Here is an 18711-nt window from a genome sequence, read left to right as displayed (position 1 = left end):
AGATCTCCAACTCCCTGTTGTCGACATAGCTTATCCTTTTGAACGTTCTTTTGTCATGTCAGATGATATTTCTTATGTTTCCACGCATTAGAGAAGCCTGAAGTGGGTAGGAGGGCTCGGAGAAATTGGGGCCGATCCGGACAAATTTGTTCTAAATGTTATTGTGATCCTTGTCTCCGAAGGACTTGCTTTGTATATGAGAGTATGCTATGTGGCGATTTGAGCTTTTAACGGACTGATTTCTCTGGGTTAAAGACGGGAGAAGATTTAATAAGGAAGGTGCGCCGAGCATACTGTACAGTTCGCATGACTTTGTTGATTCTTCGTGAGTTGTTTATTTTTTCTGTTTCCACTATTACCATATAAACCGTGTAAATATTATTGTCTGCTTTGTATTGAAGGGCTGGAAGTACCAGACAAAGCTCAGTTACACGATGTAGAATGAAATGATACTCCTAATTGAAGCCTTATTTCTCAGGCATCCATTGATATCAAAGGTTCGGGTTGAGCTGCCCCTCAGAATTTTGTTAGGGCTAGACACCCCACGGTTTAAAGATCTCTGTTTGGCAAAGAATTATATATTTCGCCTTCTTCATATTTACTATAACAAATCCCAGAATTACATCTTTCTTCTTGACTTCATCAACCAAAGCATCTTAAGCAATCAATCCAATCGCAATGGCAGCGCCCTCAGAACAACCCCTCGCCGAACCCTCCACTGACGTAAGTCATCACTCCCCCTCCCTCACCATACCCATGCATCCCAGTTGACAAAGTTAACAGTTCAACGAACTCACCACCCTCGAAAAATCTTCCTCCCTTACATTCCCCTCATTCAACGCCGACATCGCCTTCAACCTCGGCCTCGGCCTACGCACCCGCATCCTCTCCTTACCAGCTTCCCAACGCAAACCCTCCGTCGTCTCAATCACATCCTCCAACGGGAACCACATCCTCTTCCAGGCCGTGACGGAAAGCGGCACGAGTCCTGACAACGAGGAATGGGTGCGCCGGAAACGTAACACTGTGTTGAGGTTTGGGATGAGTTCGTGGGCGATGAGACAGAAGATTGCTGCCGCTAGCACGGATGACAAGAGTAAAGTTGAGGCCGCGTTTGCGCAGGGGAGGGGATTAAGGAGTTCTGTGCCGGGGGGAGTGCCGGATGATTATGCTATTCACGGGGGTGGGTTTCCGATCAGGGTGGCTAATGTTGATCAGATTGTAGGTGTGGTTGTGGTTAGTGGATTGAAGCAGGAGCATGATCATCAGGTTATCGTTGAAGTTATCAAGGATTTCTTGGAATAAGGACTTCTTGATTACGAGATAGACAAGATAGATATTGACTTCATATAATTGGATATCACTCTGATTGCCGTCTAAAAACAATCAACCGTTAAAATACATGGGTGAATCATATGCATAACTTGTACGAAAACAAACTCAAAACTCCAATTTGCCGTGATTTTCTTGCAAAAAAATGCCTACAGCTCATCGTGGCCGCTGGGCTCATCGTCCTCATCGTAGCTAGCACCAGCGCCATAAAGCTTGCTGGTGATGGGGTAAGCTACGCTGGACAGCTTCTCGCGCTGCTCCTCAAAGTCCTCCATGGTGGCGCTGGCGCCGTATTCGTCGAGCCAGTCAGTGGCATCCTTTACGGCTTCAAGGATCTATTGAATGTTAGTATCAATGGCCTCAATATATTGAAAGAGCAGACTTACAGTATCCTTGTCGTCCTCATCAAGCTTGCCACCAAGACCTTCCTCATCGTTGACCTGGTTCTTCAAGCTGAAAGCGTAGTTCTCCAAAGCGTTACGGGCCTCAATCTTGCCACGAGCTGCCTTGTCCTCCTCGGCGAATTGCTCAGCCTCAGCGACCATGCGGTCAATCTCCTCCTGGGTAAGACGACCTTTGTCGTTGGTGATGGTGATGGACTCGGCCTTGCCAGTTCCCTTGTCAGCAGCGCTGACCTTGAGAATACCGTTGGCATCAAGGTCGAAAGAGACCTCAATTTGAGGAACGCCACGAGGAGCGGGAGGAATTCCGGTGAGCTCGAACTTGCCAAGAAGGTTGTTATCCTTGGTCATAGAACGCTCACCCTCGAAGACCTGAATCAAGACGGTAGGCTGGTTGTCGGCGGCGGTCGAGAAAATCTGAGACTTGCGGGTAGGAATAACAGTGTTACGAGGAATCAACTTGGTCATGACACCACCGGTGGTCTCGATACCCATGGTAAGAGGGTTGACGTCCATGAGAACAACGTCGCCAGTTCCTTCTTCACCCGAGAGAACACCACCCTGAACGGCGGCACCAAAAGCAACAGCCTCATCAGGGTTGATACCCTTGCTGGCCTTCTTGCCGTTGAAGAATTCCTCGAGAAGAGCCTGGACCTTGGGGATACGGGTAGAACCACCGACCAAGACAATGTCGCTAATGTCGGCCTTCTTGACCTTGGCGTCCTTGAGAACCTGCTCGACAGGCTTAAGGGTGCGCTTGAACAGATCCATGTTGAGTTCTTCAAACTTGGCACGGGTAAGAGTCTCGGAAAAGTCCTTGCCCTCGTGGAAAGCCTCGATTTCGATACGGGTAGACATCTGGGAAGACAAAGTACGCTTGGCCTTCTCAACCTCGCGCTTCAACTTACCCATGGTCTTCAAGTCCTTGGTGATATCGACATCATTCTTCTTGTTGTAGAGCTTGACGAAGTGGTCCATGACACGGTGGTCAAAGTCCTCACCACCCAAGTGAGTGTCACCAGCGGTAGCCAAGACCTCAAAGACACCGTTGTCAATAGAGAGAAGAGAAACATCAAAAGTACCACCACCGAGATCGTAGACAATAATCTGACGCTCGTCACCAGTCTTGTCCAGACCGTAGGCGATAGCGGCGGCGGTGGGKTCGTTGACAACACGCAGGACGTTCAAGCCAGCAATAATACCGGCGTCCTTGGTGGCCTGACGTTGGGCGTCGTTAAAGTAGGCGGGAACGGTAACGACGGCGTGGGTGACAGTCTTTCCGAGGTAACCTTCGGCGATTTCACGCATCTTGGTCAAAACCATAGCGGAAACTTCTTCGGGGGTGAAGGTCTTGGAGGACTTGTTGACATCAACCTTGACGACTGGTTTGCCGCCCTGATTAGCGACCTTGAAGGGGAAGTTCTTCAGATCTTTCTGTACATCCTTGTCGTCAAACTTGCGACCGATCAAACGCCTAGACAACGTCAGTATTTGATTTTCTGCAGAAAAACGAATCTACTCACTTGATATCGAAGATGGTTCGCTCGGGGTTAGCTGCGTATTGATTCTTGGCGGCGTCGCCGATCAAACGTTCATCGTCGGTAAAGGCCACGTAGGAGGGAGTGATACGATTTCCTTGGTCGTTGACGAGAATCTCAACCTTGCCATTTTGCATCACACCAACACAAGAGTATGTAGTTCCCAAATCGATACCGATGACTATAGATATGGTCATTAGTCTTCGAGATTTTTCCTCATGTCCGTCCCCAAAGGAACTTACCAGTGCCGTAGTTCTCTGTAACATTCTGCTCCTCCGAAGCATGGGCGGTTCCCAAAAGTGCGAGAGGTGCAATAAAAACTAACAAGAGGTAGAGGATGGTAGTCCAAGCGAAAGGCTTGGACTGACCGTCCAGCCGTGTTCCTCGAGCCATCGTATGTTTGTGATGATCAGGTGCGTATGAAGTGCGTGATAGTATAGATCAACAGCTTGCCTCCGCACTTCCTGAGGGGGAGGGAGATGGTGTTTTAAATGCTTGATGCCTTTCGTCAGGAAAGACAAGAAACAGATATGATACAAATCAACAGACAAGAGAAAGAAATGAGAGAAGAAGGAGGGTGGGTGGATGAGGAGAGAAAGAAAGAAGAAGTTGGAGAAAGGGCAGCTTGGAGATTAAAGAAGGAAGCAGCCGGGCCTCTATCGGTTATGGGCCATGCTGGCCTTTTCGCCCTCCATTTTAAGGTTACTTCTCGCCCTGTGATTGGCCACCGCCCCTGGGCCCACGAGCGGCTGACTCAGCTATCACAGCCAATCAGAAGACGACAAAGAGCCTCTTTGGATGGCTTCGAAATCGCTAGAACTTTTGCAGCGGCAAATCGTCGGATTATTCATACTCTCGAACAGAAAGTCCAGGTGGCTTCTACGCAGTCATTCGATGTCACCTACTTATCGTTGCAATGTAGCTATGTGTCATAGTGAAGACTCTTCTATGAGTACGTACTTCGAAGTTACTACGTAGTACATAAGCCACAGAAAGCCTAGATCTACTGTGTAAGTTAACAAAGTCAAGGCATCATAGCACAGGCCTAGACCGACGAAGAAGATGGACGCAATGACTCATATCTATTAGGCCAAGGCTGAGTAGTACATCACGTATCGAAGGGACGATTCATTCGCATTGAAATCTTGAAAATGCGAAACTGGATATCGTGATATAGTTTGCTATGCACTCACTCTATCAGTCCAGCCGCTACAGTGCTACCCCCAGCACGAAGCACAATTCTTGAAGGAGCCTCAAGGGGCACTGGCTGATCCATTTCCACAACTATCCTTGCGATTGAGCCGGGTGAGATGATCTTGGGTCGTTTCTTGGTTACTGCACCAGAGCTTTTATCCAATGTGCCAACCAGACGACTGATGCGGCCCGAAACGTGTAGTCGACCTCGATGAATGTCCACTTGCATCGGCATTAGATGATCGAAAGCAAGCACTTTGGCAGTAAAACTTTGAATATTCTGAATCGGTGAACCAGTACCACAGACAATATCACCAGACCGTAGATGAGCCGGGTCGATGTTTGCAAGGTGCAACGTGACATTTTGGCCGGCCACAGCCCAGTCACCGGGCTCTCCATCTCTTTCAAGACCCCTGATTACGGCCGACTCTCCGCTAGGCATAACCAGAATTCCGTCACCTACTTGCAGAGAACCCGCATCGATCCTTCCAGATATTGAAAGTGGGTTCTGGACACCGCCGCGGAACACGTCGCCAATAGTCAAACGCAGTGGTTTGTCCAGAGCATGCGAAAATGGTTCCGACGTCTCGAGTGCTTCGATAAGGAGAGGACCCGTATACCATGCTACGTTGGCGTTCTTGCTGCGCGTCGTAATATTATCCCCGTGGTACCCCGAGCAAGGAATGAATGATAAGTTCTTAGCTTGAAAGCCAGCCGTCGTCAAAAAAGATGAGATCTGCTGTTCAATCTCATAGAAACGATCTTTCGACCACCCAACGATATCCATCTTGTTGACAGCAACCACCACCTTCTGGACACCCATACTTCGTACCAGAAGAGCATGTTCCTTGGTCTGACCTTTCAACCCGGACTCAAAGTTGCCCGTCCCGGCATCTATCACAAGCACCGCAAAATCTGCTTGACTGGCTCCGGCAATCATGTTGGGTATAAAGTCACGGTGCCCTGGCGCATCCACAATCGTAAATCGGGTACTATCAGTTTCGAACTTATTCGTCGCAATATCTATAGTCACTCCTCTAGCACGTTCTTCTGAACCTTGGTCTAGGACCCAAGCAAAAGCAAATGAGCCTTTGCCAATCTTCTCGGCCTCTCGTTGGTATCTTTCCATAGTTCTCTGATCGACAGCTTTCAAATCAGCCAGTAGCCGTCCCATGAGTGTACTCTTTCCGGCGTCAACATGTCCTGTGGAGTATCATCAGTCAGAAGTTATAGTCAATCATCAATCGGAGTCAACCGTACCAATAACCACAAAACTTGCCGACTTTTTCTGTTTGGACTTTTGATATTCTGCCACAACATCGAGGTTTTTGCTCTTCACCTTAATCGGCTCCACTGTCAACTGTTTCATGCCACCCGATAAATCATCCTGCGCCTTTTTCTTGTCACCGGCAGTTTTGGCTGCAGTCTGCTTTGCCTTGAGGCCTGGTCATGTGTCAATGTGCGAGTGTTTCATCATCTCGGTCCGCGAATTGGCAAACCTTTGGATGCACTCTGTGCATTGAAAACGATATCATCGGGGCTAGGTCCTGCAAAATCAAAGGCTTCAGTTACATCTTGCTGATAGATATGCATAACATCAAAACTGCAGCTAAGCAAATGACCAGGCTCAGGTGTTGTAGGGCGAGTTCCAATTCCGATGATGGTTGCTGCGAATGTGGAAGGGTAGGCTCGGAGGTCAGCGGCGTCCTCAGAATTCTGTCCCTCCGTTGCTTGCTCGACTCTTTCCTCTTTGACAGATGGCTCAGGCGTGGGTTGAGTTTTCGGTCTTGTAACGTTTGGGGGGCTCTTTGAATTGGCAGTACGGCGCTCTTTGGACAGTGCTGATAGTCCCCCCGACCTGACAGGTGGCTTAGAGCCACTCATCGCGAGACGTTCCGACAAAGAGCGCGGAGCAGACTTTTGTCCATCAGCCTGGGCCGATAGCTGCCCTTCGGTCACCGGCGGCTTCTCACTCGTTTTTTTCTTGCGTGCTGCCGCGAGGGCAGCCAACTTCGACATTTTTCCTTCTTGCGATGCGCCGCCGAGAAGACCCAGTCGTGGATACAAGGGTTCCACAAGTATATCAGCCCTTCGATGATGCGGAATGTTTAACCACGGAGTATCATGGAAAAAGTCGGCCGCTGAGAAGCGTACTGAGCATGGACGGAAAGGAGACCGCGTATTGTCTGTGGGATAGGAAGGCACTGGAAGATACCTGTTAGAAACCAAGGCAAACTTATCGAAAGTTGTCAGTGTACGGAATATAAAGCCAATGCAAGAAGTAAACTCACTTTTTGTAGATTGAAGACCTCTGAAGCTGAGCCTGGCCAACTTCGAGACCACGTTTGAAAAGAAATGCAACAAACAAAAGAAAGAAAGAAAGAAGATATCTTACCCGTAGCAACTTTTGTTTTAGTCACAGGCGCGGCTTCCTTCTTGACATCTTTTACCTTCTTGCCTAAACAGCCACATATTCAGTCGATCCGATACACACCCATGTCACAAACGCCTAGAGCTTAAGTACCTCGAATATAATTCACCGATTTCGCAACGTCATTATAGTAATGCCACAAAGCTTCCTGAATTTCTTGTCGCGTGGCAGTGACCGGCGGTTGGCCCGTTCGTAGCTCGTTCAGAACTTCATTTGTGTATGCCTCGAGCTGCTCTTGCTCTGCGGGATCAACTTCGTCGTATTCTTCGTCTTCGTAGTCGTCGTCGTATTCGAGGGACTTGATGCGGTGGCGGGACATGTTTGTTTGCTTGAGGAAGGCGTTGGAGTGCGGTGGAGGGGGAGGTTGATTGATACTCGAGACTAGTGCGAGAAGCAAGTTACTTCACCTAGGGTGTAAATCTCTGTAAGAATGCAGAGAAACCTGTAGATGGCAGACAAAGAGGTCTTATGTTGACTGACGCGCTCGAGATCAAACTGGAGGGGTTGTGTAGTGTTTCGGGCACAGCTGCGGTGGAGCTACCCGAGTCCCTCAATACGTCACCTTCTCCGCTTTGTATAGAATCAAACACAGTAAAAAGCACAACGAACTAGACTTACGACAAGAAAACATGGTCGAAGCAATTGATATTTATTAACATGCTACCGTCTAGAAGCGGTTAGATATAAGGTAGCGACCATGGAAAGCTACTTAGAGCTTCACTATTTTCATAAGAAAGAAAGCCAGACAAATAAGGCCAAAAACATGGTCTAGGAATCATTATTCTTTACAGAGGGCATAGCTCGGGTTCATCTGGCTTTGCCCAATTCCAAGTCCATCATACTATCTCAGCGGACTTCCACTAAAGAAATCCGGTTGTCCGGGTGCTCCAAATGTCCCATTACTGGGCGTCAAAGCATTCGCTCGTCTGAATGCCTGTCGTGGTGTAGATGGCGTGCTGGTGCCTGCTGTCGAAGTGGCTGTATTGCTCGCTAGATCGGGCGTGTTCCTACCACTGCCATTGGGAGCATTGTTGCTGATTGCTGTTCCAGGTCGTGTCAAAGTAACAGCAGCAGAAGGCGCTGCATTGCCATTCCTGGGAGGAGGCTTGAATCCCAATTTGAATCCTTGAGCAAAGATCTCCTCAAGTATCTGATTGACGATGCCTGCATCCTCGTATTCCTGAAACTTCTTCCATAATCGTAGAGCCATGCGGGCATCTTCTATCGAGTCGTGTCCTTCGGTGACATCCGAGTTCTCTTCTTGAATGTATTCCTTAAAGACTGCCCATGCTAGATATCGCAAACTTAGACGACGGTTTTTAGCAGGGTGGAAGAACAGATATTGCGTGTCCACGGTCTGTGTTTTGGGCACTTGAATGTTGATCTTTCTGAAATCTGAGGCCAAGCCATGACCGACAAAAACACACCCTAAGTTCAGAAGTAGCCACAGCTTTTTGTAAGCCACCTTTAGAGGAACCAGATTATGCTGGCTTGTTCGTGGATCGAGATCTCCTGGTTTGATACCGGAATATTGCGTCACATAATCGACGATTGTCTCTTTGATGGTGATATAGTCGTCGATGAATGGAACACCTTCATGCAACCCCGATCCTCTCAACACTGATACTCGTGCAAGGCCGCTTTTATTGGGTCTTATCATCTCTTGTGAGCCATCGGCTTTGACATCAATTTCCGCTTTTTCCAGATCAACAAATTCCGTGTCGAGGGCAACCGGAGTGCCCGGTTGGGGTCGTTCCTCTGGTTTGAGTATTTCACACGAGTCAATGATTTGGCCACCACTAATAGATTCAGATTAGCAAATAAAGTTTTGATGATAGATTTCGATAGAGCGTACTTCATAGACCACTCATGGAACAACAATGTGGTGTCAAGCTTGTCCTTCCATGAATCATCGAGGTTGTGCCTTGCGCCTTTCACCTGGTACGCCACAACACTGGGCACTTTCCAAGGCTCAGTGAATTTCAAAGCCTCATCCCGGCTCACTTCGGTAACGAGAAAATCGTTGAAGAGATGCCATTTACTCTTGTCTTCAGGCTCACGTGCAGATACATTAACGTTGATAAAAGATACAAGATGTGGCTTTTGATGCTCGGTAATATTGATCTCAGCCACAACTCCAACGAGTTCGTATATAACCAGCCCTGGAGTTCTACTTTGCACTCGGCTTCGAAGTGCATCGCCTTCAAAGCAATGTAATTGTCCGTTGTCGACAATGAGACCCAATTCTTCAGGCAGCCACCCTGGACTGGCCCATACTTGGCGGAGATATGGCGTTGTATGGCCTGTGTTCAACATCAAGACCGGCGGCATGCGATGAACTGTCTTGCGAATAGCAACTTGTTGATATCTTCTGCAATGATTACACCAACCTCTGTTTTGAGTTTCTCTCTCAATGGACGACTTCAGAATCGAAGAGAATTTGATTGGAGGAATCCTTCGTACTTGCTTTGCATCCGGAACAGGGTAGATGAGCTCGTTGGCAAAGACATTTCCTGGTCGAACAATCTCGTTCCGGCAGAACATGCATCGAACCGATTCCGATGCCACCGTAGTCAAATTGCGGTCCAAATCATCGGAGTCAGGAGCAACCGCACGATGTTCGTTTGAAATTTGGTTCAAAATAAACCGATTGACTGATTGGATAGCGCCAGACAACGCCTTATTTGTCAGGTTCTCCTCCAATAGCCCTAGTTTTGAGGCTTCCCGAGAATTGCTGAAAGCTTTCAGAAGATTTGTAGCCTGGCAATTTTGACCATTTGCTTTATCTAGCATGTCGAAAAGGTATCCCATTTCGCACAGCAGACAATCTTCGAACAGACAACTGCTTGCAGCATGATGTAGCGCAAAATTCCGCATCAACGGAATGAATTTATATAGTTGGAGCAGTGAGTTAGTGAAGGAATTCGCTATATGGGTCTCTAGGCCCGAGAATGTAGTTTTGTTGTAGAACCTGATTCAGGAATTAGTGGGTACACCACAAAATAAAAGAGTTATCGACATACCTAAAATCGAAATCATCAACTCCGAACTTGCTGTATTTGATTTCGACATTGCTGTATTTCAGTAGTGGGTCTTCTTCCACTTCAGCACCAATCTTTGCGCTAGCTAATGCACTAGAAACATCCCCAAGGGCCGCATCTGGCTTGCTTCGAGGTGATTCACGAGCTTTCTCACTCAAAAACTTCGGTGCTATCAGAGCAGGCTCTGTAGACATCACTTGACGTGTGTTCTCGATCTGATAACGTCGTCCTTTCTTTGGATTCGCAGCATAGTGCCCGATCTCAGCTGGCCGTAGATAAGGAATAATAGCAGGGTCAACTGGTGCAGGCGGGCTTCCAATGTCAAACACCAGATGACTAGGCCAAGCTGAAAATAGTCGCTCGTTGTAGTAAGGCATTCCGATCATACTCAATGGGGTCTCCGGGGACCAATCGATTATTGGCGGCCGCGGTGGCACGTCGGCAAATTCTGTCTCTTTGCTCATTTCATTGAAGTGAATCTTGCTGGGTGATCCCCATAGGTGAATAGAACATTCCGCGTCGTTGATCGCAAGCGCCTCACCGGACGGCGAAATCTCCAAACCTAACATAAAGTTGACATTCGCTTGGCGAAGGTTGATTGTGTTGGGGTTCATCAAATCCACTACCTGTAGCTGCCCGGACTGGGAAGCTACAAAACTGGTTGTATGTAATCGAGGGTGCATGCGTACATACGCTGCTCCCGCATGGAAAGGTATCGGGGGTAATGGAGTCAGTGTCTTCAGGTCGTATACATTCGCCAGTGGATCAACAATCGGAGCCCCCAAATGTCGCACGGAAAAGCCGCAAGTAACGAGAAAATCGTTTCGTGCGTCCATATCATTGATTGCCGCACCGTGTGCCTTCCAAGATTTCACAATTTTGAAATCTGCCAAGCTGAGTGCATTCACCGAGCCCGTGTCTGTTGCGCAGCAAAGATATCGACTTCTCTTCATGATAGTATAGTTGACATCCGTTGGTATAGTATCGATGATGACGCCCTTGTCGATATCTACCGTGAACATTGTTTTCTGACAGCCGGCGACGATGATACGGTTTGTTTGTGCGGTGAAGCTCATGCAACGAAGGTCGGCCATATCAGGATGTGTGACATGCCATTGAGTTAGGCCTCGACGCGTGACCATATGAACACTCCTTGACGAGAGAGATATCACGCCTTTTTCATGGAATAGGAACTGTCGTACAGCGCCTTCTGACACCGGATGTGCTCGTATTGAGGTGTACCTTTGAAGCTCGGGACCGTAGAAAGACGTGATTCGTCCCTTGAAATCTCCATGTTAGCACTTGGTATGTTGAGTATGCCATGGTCTTTACTTACATATTCGTTGCCAGCCCATAGAAGCTCCTGAAGATCGTCGAATGCAATAGCTGTTGCAATGGTTGGGAGAACATGCGGGCTCGGAGGCGGCACCGCAATTCGCGACACCTCATCCCAATCAGCCTCCATCATGATCTCGACGGACTCCCTTCCCGGCCCATAAGCTCTCAAGGTTGATGTAAGAGCAGTATTTAAGAAGTGAATTGATCTCGGCTATAATTGCAGTTGTCTTTAGCCCACATCGCACAATGAAGGCAGCTAGGCGTCATCGTCCAGGGCGGACGCGCGGGAAAGGACGCGGGGTTGGATTCAAAGAGATGTCGGGCGAGACAGCATGGTCGTCGGTTGCTACTTCAGTGTCGTGTCAGAGTGAAGGAATGTCCGTGGGCGACTCTGTCGGGGAGATAATGATCTGGCCACCTGAAACGAGGGAGCAGGTAAAAGCGCAGTTCAAAACAGCTCGAGGGCATCAAGCTTGGCAAGGCAGCTGGCACAATGTGGTGTTTGGTTTTGTGCCTGCAAAGTAAGGCATCAACATTTGACCTAAGGCGGTGAACCATTAAATGATTCTGCCATGCATATCTACCCAGCTGCTAACATCCCTTTACTTCATTTCCTTCTACATCCCACTTGACAAACTTGTTCTTGGTTGGCAGCATGGGTAATTGGCCCCAGATATGTTGATCGCTCTACTGAAATCGGTCCATTGGCCACGTTGTGTGAATAGATCCGCCTGCAATTCCAAGGCCTTTAAGGTTCTATTGCTTGTTGGCTCGTAATTTGTAGCTACCTAGAATTTGACATGTATCCCCAAATTTTTCGATTTCCCTTACTCCATCTATGACTTGGTGACTGTGCTGTTAAAGAGCGCTTCTAGTCGCTTTGCTGTCTGCTAATTCCCCATGTGTCTGGGCATTACCTATCGGGTGGTACGGGAATGGCCTATGCTCATCGTTAGCATGAAATAGGAAGGAATACCCTTGTCATCGCCAACTTCAGCATCATCTCCCCGCGGCCCTGGGAAGGCGCATACCACACCTCCGAACTACCACTCCTCTTCGGCACCTACAGCCTCTCCACGAGCGGGAACGAAACCAATCGCCCACCAGCCGAAGCCGCATTTGAGGGAGCGTATCCGCTCACTGGCAGGATCTGTTTTTGGCGTTTATTCGTGACCCTGTCAAGGGACTGCCGGCTATGGGGTGGCCTGCTTTCCGGCCTGAGGATGGAGACAAGACGCTTGTGATGTTTGGGGGGAATGGGTCACATGAGATTGTGTCCAAGTTGATTTCGAATGAGTATTTAACTGCGCCATGTGTGGGGATAGCCGAGAGTTATGATTGATTTACTACGTTAGGTAGTTAGGGAATATAGGAATTTTCAATCCGTAAGATAACATACATTAGAGTATCAAATCGTAAATCCTGTGCACCTACGAGCGAGAAGAGACACGCTTCATATTCCTGATGAAATTACAAAAACGAGCTGGATGGGTAACAAAACTATCGATAGAATGATGCAGGGTTCGAATTTACTGAGTTGGCTGCAGGTGGATGACCCTGCTGCTGATAAGCGGAATAGGGTTGTCCAGCGTTCAGGCTTGGGTATGGTGTTGAGCCCTGTGGTTGCGGACTACCTGTCGGAATCGGCGGGGGATGTTGTGTGGTTGCTGATGTCGGATAGGGAGGTTGTGATGCATATTGTTGGACTTGGGGTGGTTGGGATGGGTATTGCTGGTTGGTCATAGGTGGTCGTTGCTCGTCTGTAGGTGTAGGATAGTCGGTTCCTGGCTGTTGCTGGGGTGGCTGTGGAGGTGCAGATGCGGGGTGAAATGGGTACCGTTGTTCCACGGGTGAGTCATAGACGGAAGTTCCTAGTTCTTGAGGGTGTTCATATGTTGATTGGGGACGATGGTGCAGGGCCTGGTAGGGTTCCGATGGCGGTTGTTGAGGAGGTTGCTGGAATGGCTGCGGAGTCTGGTTGCGTGGATCCGGTGACTGGGATGTTTGTGGGTACGGTCGCGATGGATCTGCCGCATAGTGACCTGGGCCAGCGGGCTGAGGGGTGTGTGAATCTTAAAATAATCAATTATCAATTTATGTTTATCCTTTCATGTTATTTATAGATAGTAACTTACCTTGAGGTCGAGTGCTATAATATTGTTGATGATCAACTGGCGCGGCTGGGTGAGATGGAGGATAGCCTTGTGGTGCTGCTCCTGTTGGGGGATATCCATAAGCCTGCTGAGGAGGTCTGCCATACTGAGGCTGAGCAGGATGCGACATTGAAGCTTCCAAGAGAGCCTCGTAATCCCTGCGGGCTTTGATGAACTTTTCATTGAGCTGTGTGAATTCATCTTTTCAAAGTTAGTTCGAGTTCTTAAAGTGTTAAGTACCAAAGTCAAGGATAGGTACCTTTCTTTTGAGAATATTTGCCAATAAGTTCAATAAGCTTAGGTCGGATAGCAAGCGTGGAATGATAGAGCGTCGTAATTTCTTCATTATCACGAACGTTTAGCTCCGAGCTACTCGTGCTGAGAAGAGTCAACAGCTTTTCGACGTTTTTGATCTGTCCAAACACCTCTCCTTCCATTTGCGCTTCACGCTGCAAATCATCCGGCGTAGGATCCGGAAGCTTCTCGACATAGTTCAACGGAAAAATCCCAGTCTGTCCACGCAAAGAACCCTTCCACCAGTCCTTGTAAACAGATTCCAATACCGCAATGATATCGCCCTTGCGGAACTGAAGTTCACCTGGCTCGGAAGGCTGAAAATCGAACAATGCTCGGACTCGCGAAACTGTAGCTGCCGTTGTTCCGGGTGGAATGCCTTGTGACACTGTACTCGAAGATTCCGGCTGGCTGGAGACTGCTGCTACGGTAGCTGCGCTTGATGAAGGGACGACATCTGCTGTCTGTTTGTCCTTGATCGAAAGTGCCAACGCCATCTGGAGCTCTTCCTCTTCTTTTTGTCGGTCGACATCGGTGATTTGACGTTTGGTCGGCTTCGATGGTGGTTGAAGATTGGGGTCTGATAGCGTCAGACTTAGTCAATAATATGAAGGTGCATAACTCACTGCTCGTCTTCAGCTTCATATAAGCTTGCTCCATAATGCCAAAGTCTGGATTGCTAGAAAACATCTCCGTCCATTCCTCCATGCGCTCCAGGATCTTGGATTTGACCTGTTGGTGTGTGTTCTGTCGCAGTCAGCATTCTGCATATACAATAACGACTAATTGTCTTACTCTCTCGTTGGCCAGTCGCAATAACGCTTCCGTGAAGCTTCGAGACGCTAGCTCGCGATGAATCTTCAGACCGCAGTTCTGCGCGAGAGCATTCGCTAGCTAGAGGCGAAATCAATCAGCAACTTTGATTCCATAAAAACGAGGGAAAGACAACAGGACCAACCTCGAGTGTGTAAAGCTGCACATTAGCATTCCGGTGCGCCAACCGCTTAATCAACGCCGCAACGGCATCTTTGGCACTATTTCATACAGTCAGTACATGCCCCCCAGACATATAGCGCAAAGAGAAATAATTACCCCGATTCTTCATTGTTGACCTTATCGCAAACATCCTATGACACTGTCAGACCGATACCTCTCATCGATCAAGCTTCAAGACGCACCAGTATGAATTCCCAGTTTTCGGCTGTTAGATTCTCGTCGGTCGCTTTGGCTGTATAGGGAATGTGCATTAGCTCATAGTCATACAAAGCGACAAAGTTATGACTCCAGATAGGGAAATCATACCGACGGCGTCGTCGAAAGCATTCTGCTGGGCTCGAAACATGTCGTATTATCCTCCCGGCTCGCGAACAGTCCGGGAATGATTTTTAAATTTATGGAAGATCTCTCTGGTATTAAAAGGAAAACTGCTATTGTTTCAGTCTTCAAAATACGCTCGATTATCGATAATGCTCGGTGGACGCAAAGACGGGGCAAGTCAAGCTGTTGTATGTGGTGTTGATGATGTGCCCGCTCGATTGACGTATGTAGATAGACCCGCTCGGAATTGGGTGTGTCGCGTTCGTCTCGTTTTCACTGTGACAGCAACTTTGCTAGTAATAGAGAGAACTCTAGGTTGATATTTTCCAGTAAAGGATCGTGAATAACAAATTTGCATGCAACAACAGAGGCGAATATAAGAGTTGGAAATACTGCTACCTAGACGGTGCGGGCATCTACGTAGTTGCTCCGTTGCTGAAGAGCCGCTAAGCCCGACTAGTGCACCCACAGCCACTCAAGCCTCAGTGCGGCGGAAGAGCTTTTTCTCTTTTCTCTATCAATATGAATATGGATTTTTTTTTAGATTGTACCCAAGAGATCAGATTGACAGTTGTAATTTATACTCTACAGTATCCACAGAGAACCAAGTTCAACAGCAGAAATCCAAATTTATCTCCATGTATAGAACAATTCGACAAACTGTGCAAATATATCTGGACGTTATACGTCAACAGTGAGGTGCATAAGTGATGGAATATGCAGAAGTATGGGGTCGTAGAACGGTCATGACAAGTTTATCGTCGAAGAGACAAATATAGCGGAGTAGAGGGGAAATGACACCGTGTCTAAACGTTCAGAAAAAAAATCCGCAAAGAAAGAAACCAGAGCAGTTGCATCAATGTGCCCTGGAAGCACGGGTATAATGGGGTCATGGAAGCCGAAGAAGTTAGGATAAAGAAAAAACGGAATTTACAACATAAGAAACGTTAAGTACCGCCTTTTTGAGCCTTTTCTTGGGCTCGACTGATACGCGCAGATTTGACCAGAGGAGCGAGGCTGTTCAGAGGCTCACAAACGGACATGAACGGATGCTAGAAACCAAGTTAGTCATAATCTATCAGCAAAAAAATAGAGTAACGAACCTTGAGTAGGTCGTGAGCAGAAGCTCTCTTCTCGGGATCAACACGTAGCGCCAAGTGGAGGAAATCTCGGAAAACCGGTGACAAGTTTTGTTCGTCCTTTATTTTTGGTGTACCATTGGTAGCAATCAGATATAAAGCTCGAAGTGGCGACTCGGTAAGATATGGAGGTTCGCCCTCAATCATCTCAATCGCCATGATTCCCAAACTCCATATGTCGACTTTGCGCCCGTATTCTTTTCGTGTCACGACTTCGGGCGCCATCCAGTAGGGTGTTCCTACCATGGTGTTGCGCTTGTTTTGAGAGTCGTTGATTTGCGCACAGAAACCAAAATCAGCTGTATGGATGTTAGCACTATGGCTTGGAGCTTGCCTAGCAACTCAAACTTACTTAATTTGATCTCTCCGTCCATGGAAAGAAGGATATTATCAGATTTGATGTCTCGGTGAATGACGCCTTTTGAATGGAGATGTTGCAGGCCACTCAATGTCTACAACTATTAGTAATGCGGGATGCAGTTGACATGGGTAACATACCTCACGGCAAACAGCCGCAATTTGACCCTCAGACATAATGTTGAATGTAACAACATCTGTCAAGCTACCTCCCTCCATATACTCCATCACAACCCACAAATCAAGTCCGTGAAGATAGCTGTCCAAGAAGTTTACAATGTTCTTATGCTTGCTATCCTTCATGACCAGAATCTCGTTGATGATAAGGTCCTTCTTAGGCTGCAAATCCAAGTTCATTTGCTTAATAGCAACGCACTTGTTGGTATTAGTCTCGTATGCAGTAAAAACACCTCCGGAGGCACCTTGTCCGATCTTGTTGAGATTGTAGTACTTTTTGGTGGGATCTCCGGGCGTGCAAATAGCCTGCAACTTGGCGCGGACGTCAAAAGCTGTGCTCTGACGAGCGCGAGGCCGAGGTCGGGCAACCGCGGCAGCAGGTTGTTGTTGCTGTTGCACGGCCGGTTGAGGAATTGGTGCTTGCACATGGGAGAATTGATGTTGCGGTGTTGGCGGGGTCGCCACAGGAGTAATTTGCTGTTCGACTGGTGGAAGTGGAGCTTGCTGTTGCTGACGTTGGCTGCGACTTCGATCAAGTTGCTTATCAGTTATCGCTTGTTGCGCCGCGGCCATAGCACGTTCCTGCTGCTGTTGATATTGAACTGGGGACTGGATAGCGCTAGGAACGGCCGGAGCAGGTGCATTGACGAATACGGGCTCATCTTCAGGAATAGGTGGTGTTGCAAGGGGCTCATTGGCTGGTTTTGTAGCTGGGGCTCTATTGGACACCATAGGAGGCTGTGGCGGTGGTCGAGAAGGAACAAGACCTGCGGTCGGCGGTTTGGGAGCGACACGATTGGGTACTATAGCAGGTGACAACACAGGCACCGGCGAGCTCTGCGAGGGTTTCGGAGGAGGCGGGGCAGCGCGAGGATTTTCAAAGCTGCCTTCATGGTTTTGGGGGAAGCGCGGACTGGTTGCGGAAGCTGGACTCATGCCGTCAGGGTATTCGCCTTGTCGAGGAATGGCATGGTCGAATTTGTGCCAGACTTCTTCTTCTCCTGCACCCGCGGCATTTCTCTCGTAAAATCTCATGATGTCGACCATAGTTTGTGGATGCTGTTCCTGTTCTTTTTTCGAAATTCCGCTCGCTTGTAGCATCCTCTGCCAGTCTTTAGGCAGGCCCTGTTATCGAGGAACAATTAGTACGGCGAGATATAGCCCAAAGGTAGCAACATACAGTAAACTGGCCCGTCTGATTGTCGTATCCAACATGAGTAACATGGACAGGATTCTCAGGAGCAGAAATCTTAATATTGCGCGGCGATCCCAAGACGCTGTTCACGAAGCTCGAAAATGTGTTTTTCCTCCGAGGTTTCGTGCTGAACCCCTCGTCTGAATTCCTCTTGGAATTCGACGGCACATCTTGAATCTGGGGTAACGCAGTGTCCATACGGGGATTGTTCAAGGCTGTAAAACTAGCCGATTGTCGCAAGATCTGTTTACCACGAGGATCCGGGCTGGTGTGATACGACTGCAAGGTGGGTGGGCGGCGGGTTGAGGTGGCCGAAGAGTCGCTTTGTTGTTGTTGTTGTTGTTGTTGCTGCTGATCTGCTGAGTAGTCACCACCTTCTTCAAGGACATTGAACATTCCCCGGACATCGAACGGCGGGCCGGTCAGATCATCTGAATTATTGTCGTTGGTCAATGAATACCAGAGAGGATAAGGTTGCCGACCTTGCGACGAACGATGCGAAGAGTAAAGATACTCACCAACGGGTGAATGACCTGCACTGTTACTATTATTATTCTGCTGTTGTTGCTGCTCTAACGACGATGACGACGACGATCCATAAGCATTCGAGCGAGTGCGCAAGTGTTCACGGCTGCCGGTGTAGTTCCGGGGATAGACGGGCGCAGAGGGATGTCTCTTGAGCGACGGGTTGCTTTGCTGGGATTTTAAAGGCCGGTTGAATTGCGGGGGTTCTTTATGCAGTTTGCTGCTTGGTCGGCGGAACTTGAAGTTTGAGGCTATGCCCGTGGAACGTTCTTGATCCAT

The 18711-nt window shown here is 48.3% G+C and overlaps 4 protein-coding genes across 4 annotated transcripts; 1 reads left to right on the top strand and 3 right to left on the bottom strand.

The window, feature by feature from the left end:
* Positions 1 to 678: 678 nt before the first annotated feature.
* BHQ10_008026 (uncharacterized protein) lies at positions 679 to 1305 on the top strand (the record flags this gene model as incomplete). Its single annotated transcript, XM_040880787.1, has 2 exons — positions 679 to 723; positions 784 to 1305. The coding sequence occupies 2 exons, from the start codon at positions 679 to 681 to the stop codon at positions 1303 to 1305; spliced, it is 567 nt and encodes a 188-aa protein (XP_040736529.1).
* A 176-nt stretch (positions 1306 to 1481) lies between these two features.
* BHQ10_008025 (uncharacterized protein) lies at positions 1482 to 3664 on the bottom strand (the record flags this gene model as incomplete). Its single annotated transcript, XM_040880786.1, has 4 exons — positions 1482 to 1667; positions 1719 to 3207; positions 3257 to 3452; positions 3514 to 3664. The coding sequence occupies 4 exons, from the start codon at positions 3662 to 3664 to the stop codon at positions 1482 to 1484; spliced, it is 2022 nt and encodes a 673-aa protein (XP_040736528.1).
* A 796-nt stretch (positions 3665 to 4460) lies between these two features.
* BHQ10_008024 (uncharacterized protein) lies at positions 4461 to 15064 on the bottom strand (the record flags this gene model as incomplete). Its single annotated transcript, XM_040880785.1, has 21 exons — positions 4461 to 5668; positions 5726 to 5908; positions 5965 to 6700; positions 6757 to 6788; positions 6861 to 6923; positions 6990 to 7277; positions 7339 to 7433; positions 7739 to 8695; positions 8752 to 9235; positions 9287 to 9867; positions 9920 to 11217; positions 11274 to 11437; positions 12910 to 13347; positions 13411 to 13629; positions 13688 to 14302; positions 14349 to 14454; positions 14518 to 14616; positions 14681 to 14756; positions 14815 to 14849; positions 14901 to 14950; positions 15025 to 15064. The coding sequence occupies 21 exons, from the start codon at positions 15062 to 15064 to the stop codon at positions 4461 to 4463; spliced, it is 7767 nt and encodes a 2588-aa protein (XP_040736527.1).
* Positions 15065 to 15986: 922 nt separating this feature from the next.
* Positions 15987 to 18711, bottom strand: BHQ10_008023 (uncharacterized protein; the record flags this gene model as incomplete). The annotated part of the gene is made up of 6 exons (XM_040880784.1): positions 15987 to 16091; positions 16143 to 16477; positions 16531 to 16630; positions 16677 to 17837; positions 17893 to 18338; positions 18426 to 18711. 6 exons carry the CDS (start codon positions 18709 to 18711, stop codon positions 15987 to 15989), a joined length of 2433 nt encoding a protein of 810 aa, XP_040736526.1.

The sequence above is a fragment of the Talaromyces amestolkiae genome, assembly GCF_001896365.1.
Source record: "Talaromyces amestolkiae strain CIB chromosome Unknown scaffold17.1, whole genome shotgun sequence".
Lineage (NCBI taxonomy): Eukaryota > Fungi > Ascomycota > Eurotiomycetes > Eurotiales > Trichocomaceae > Talaromyces > Talaromyces amestolkiae.
The sequence above is the reverse complement of the archived record's forward strand: the minus strand, read 5'-3'. Positions and strand labels throughout refer to the sequence as shown.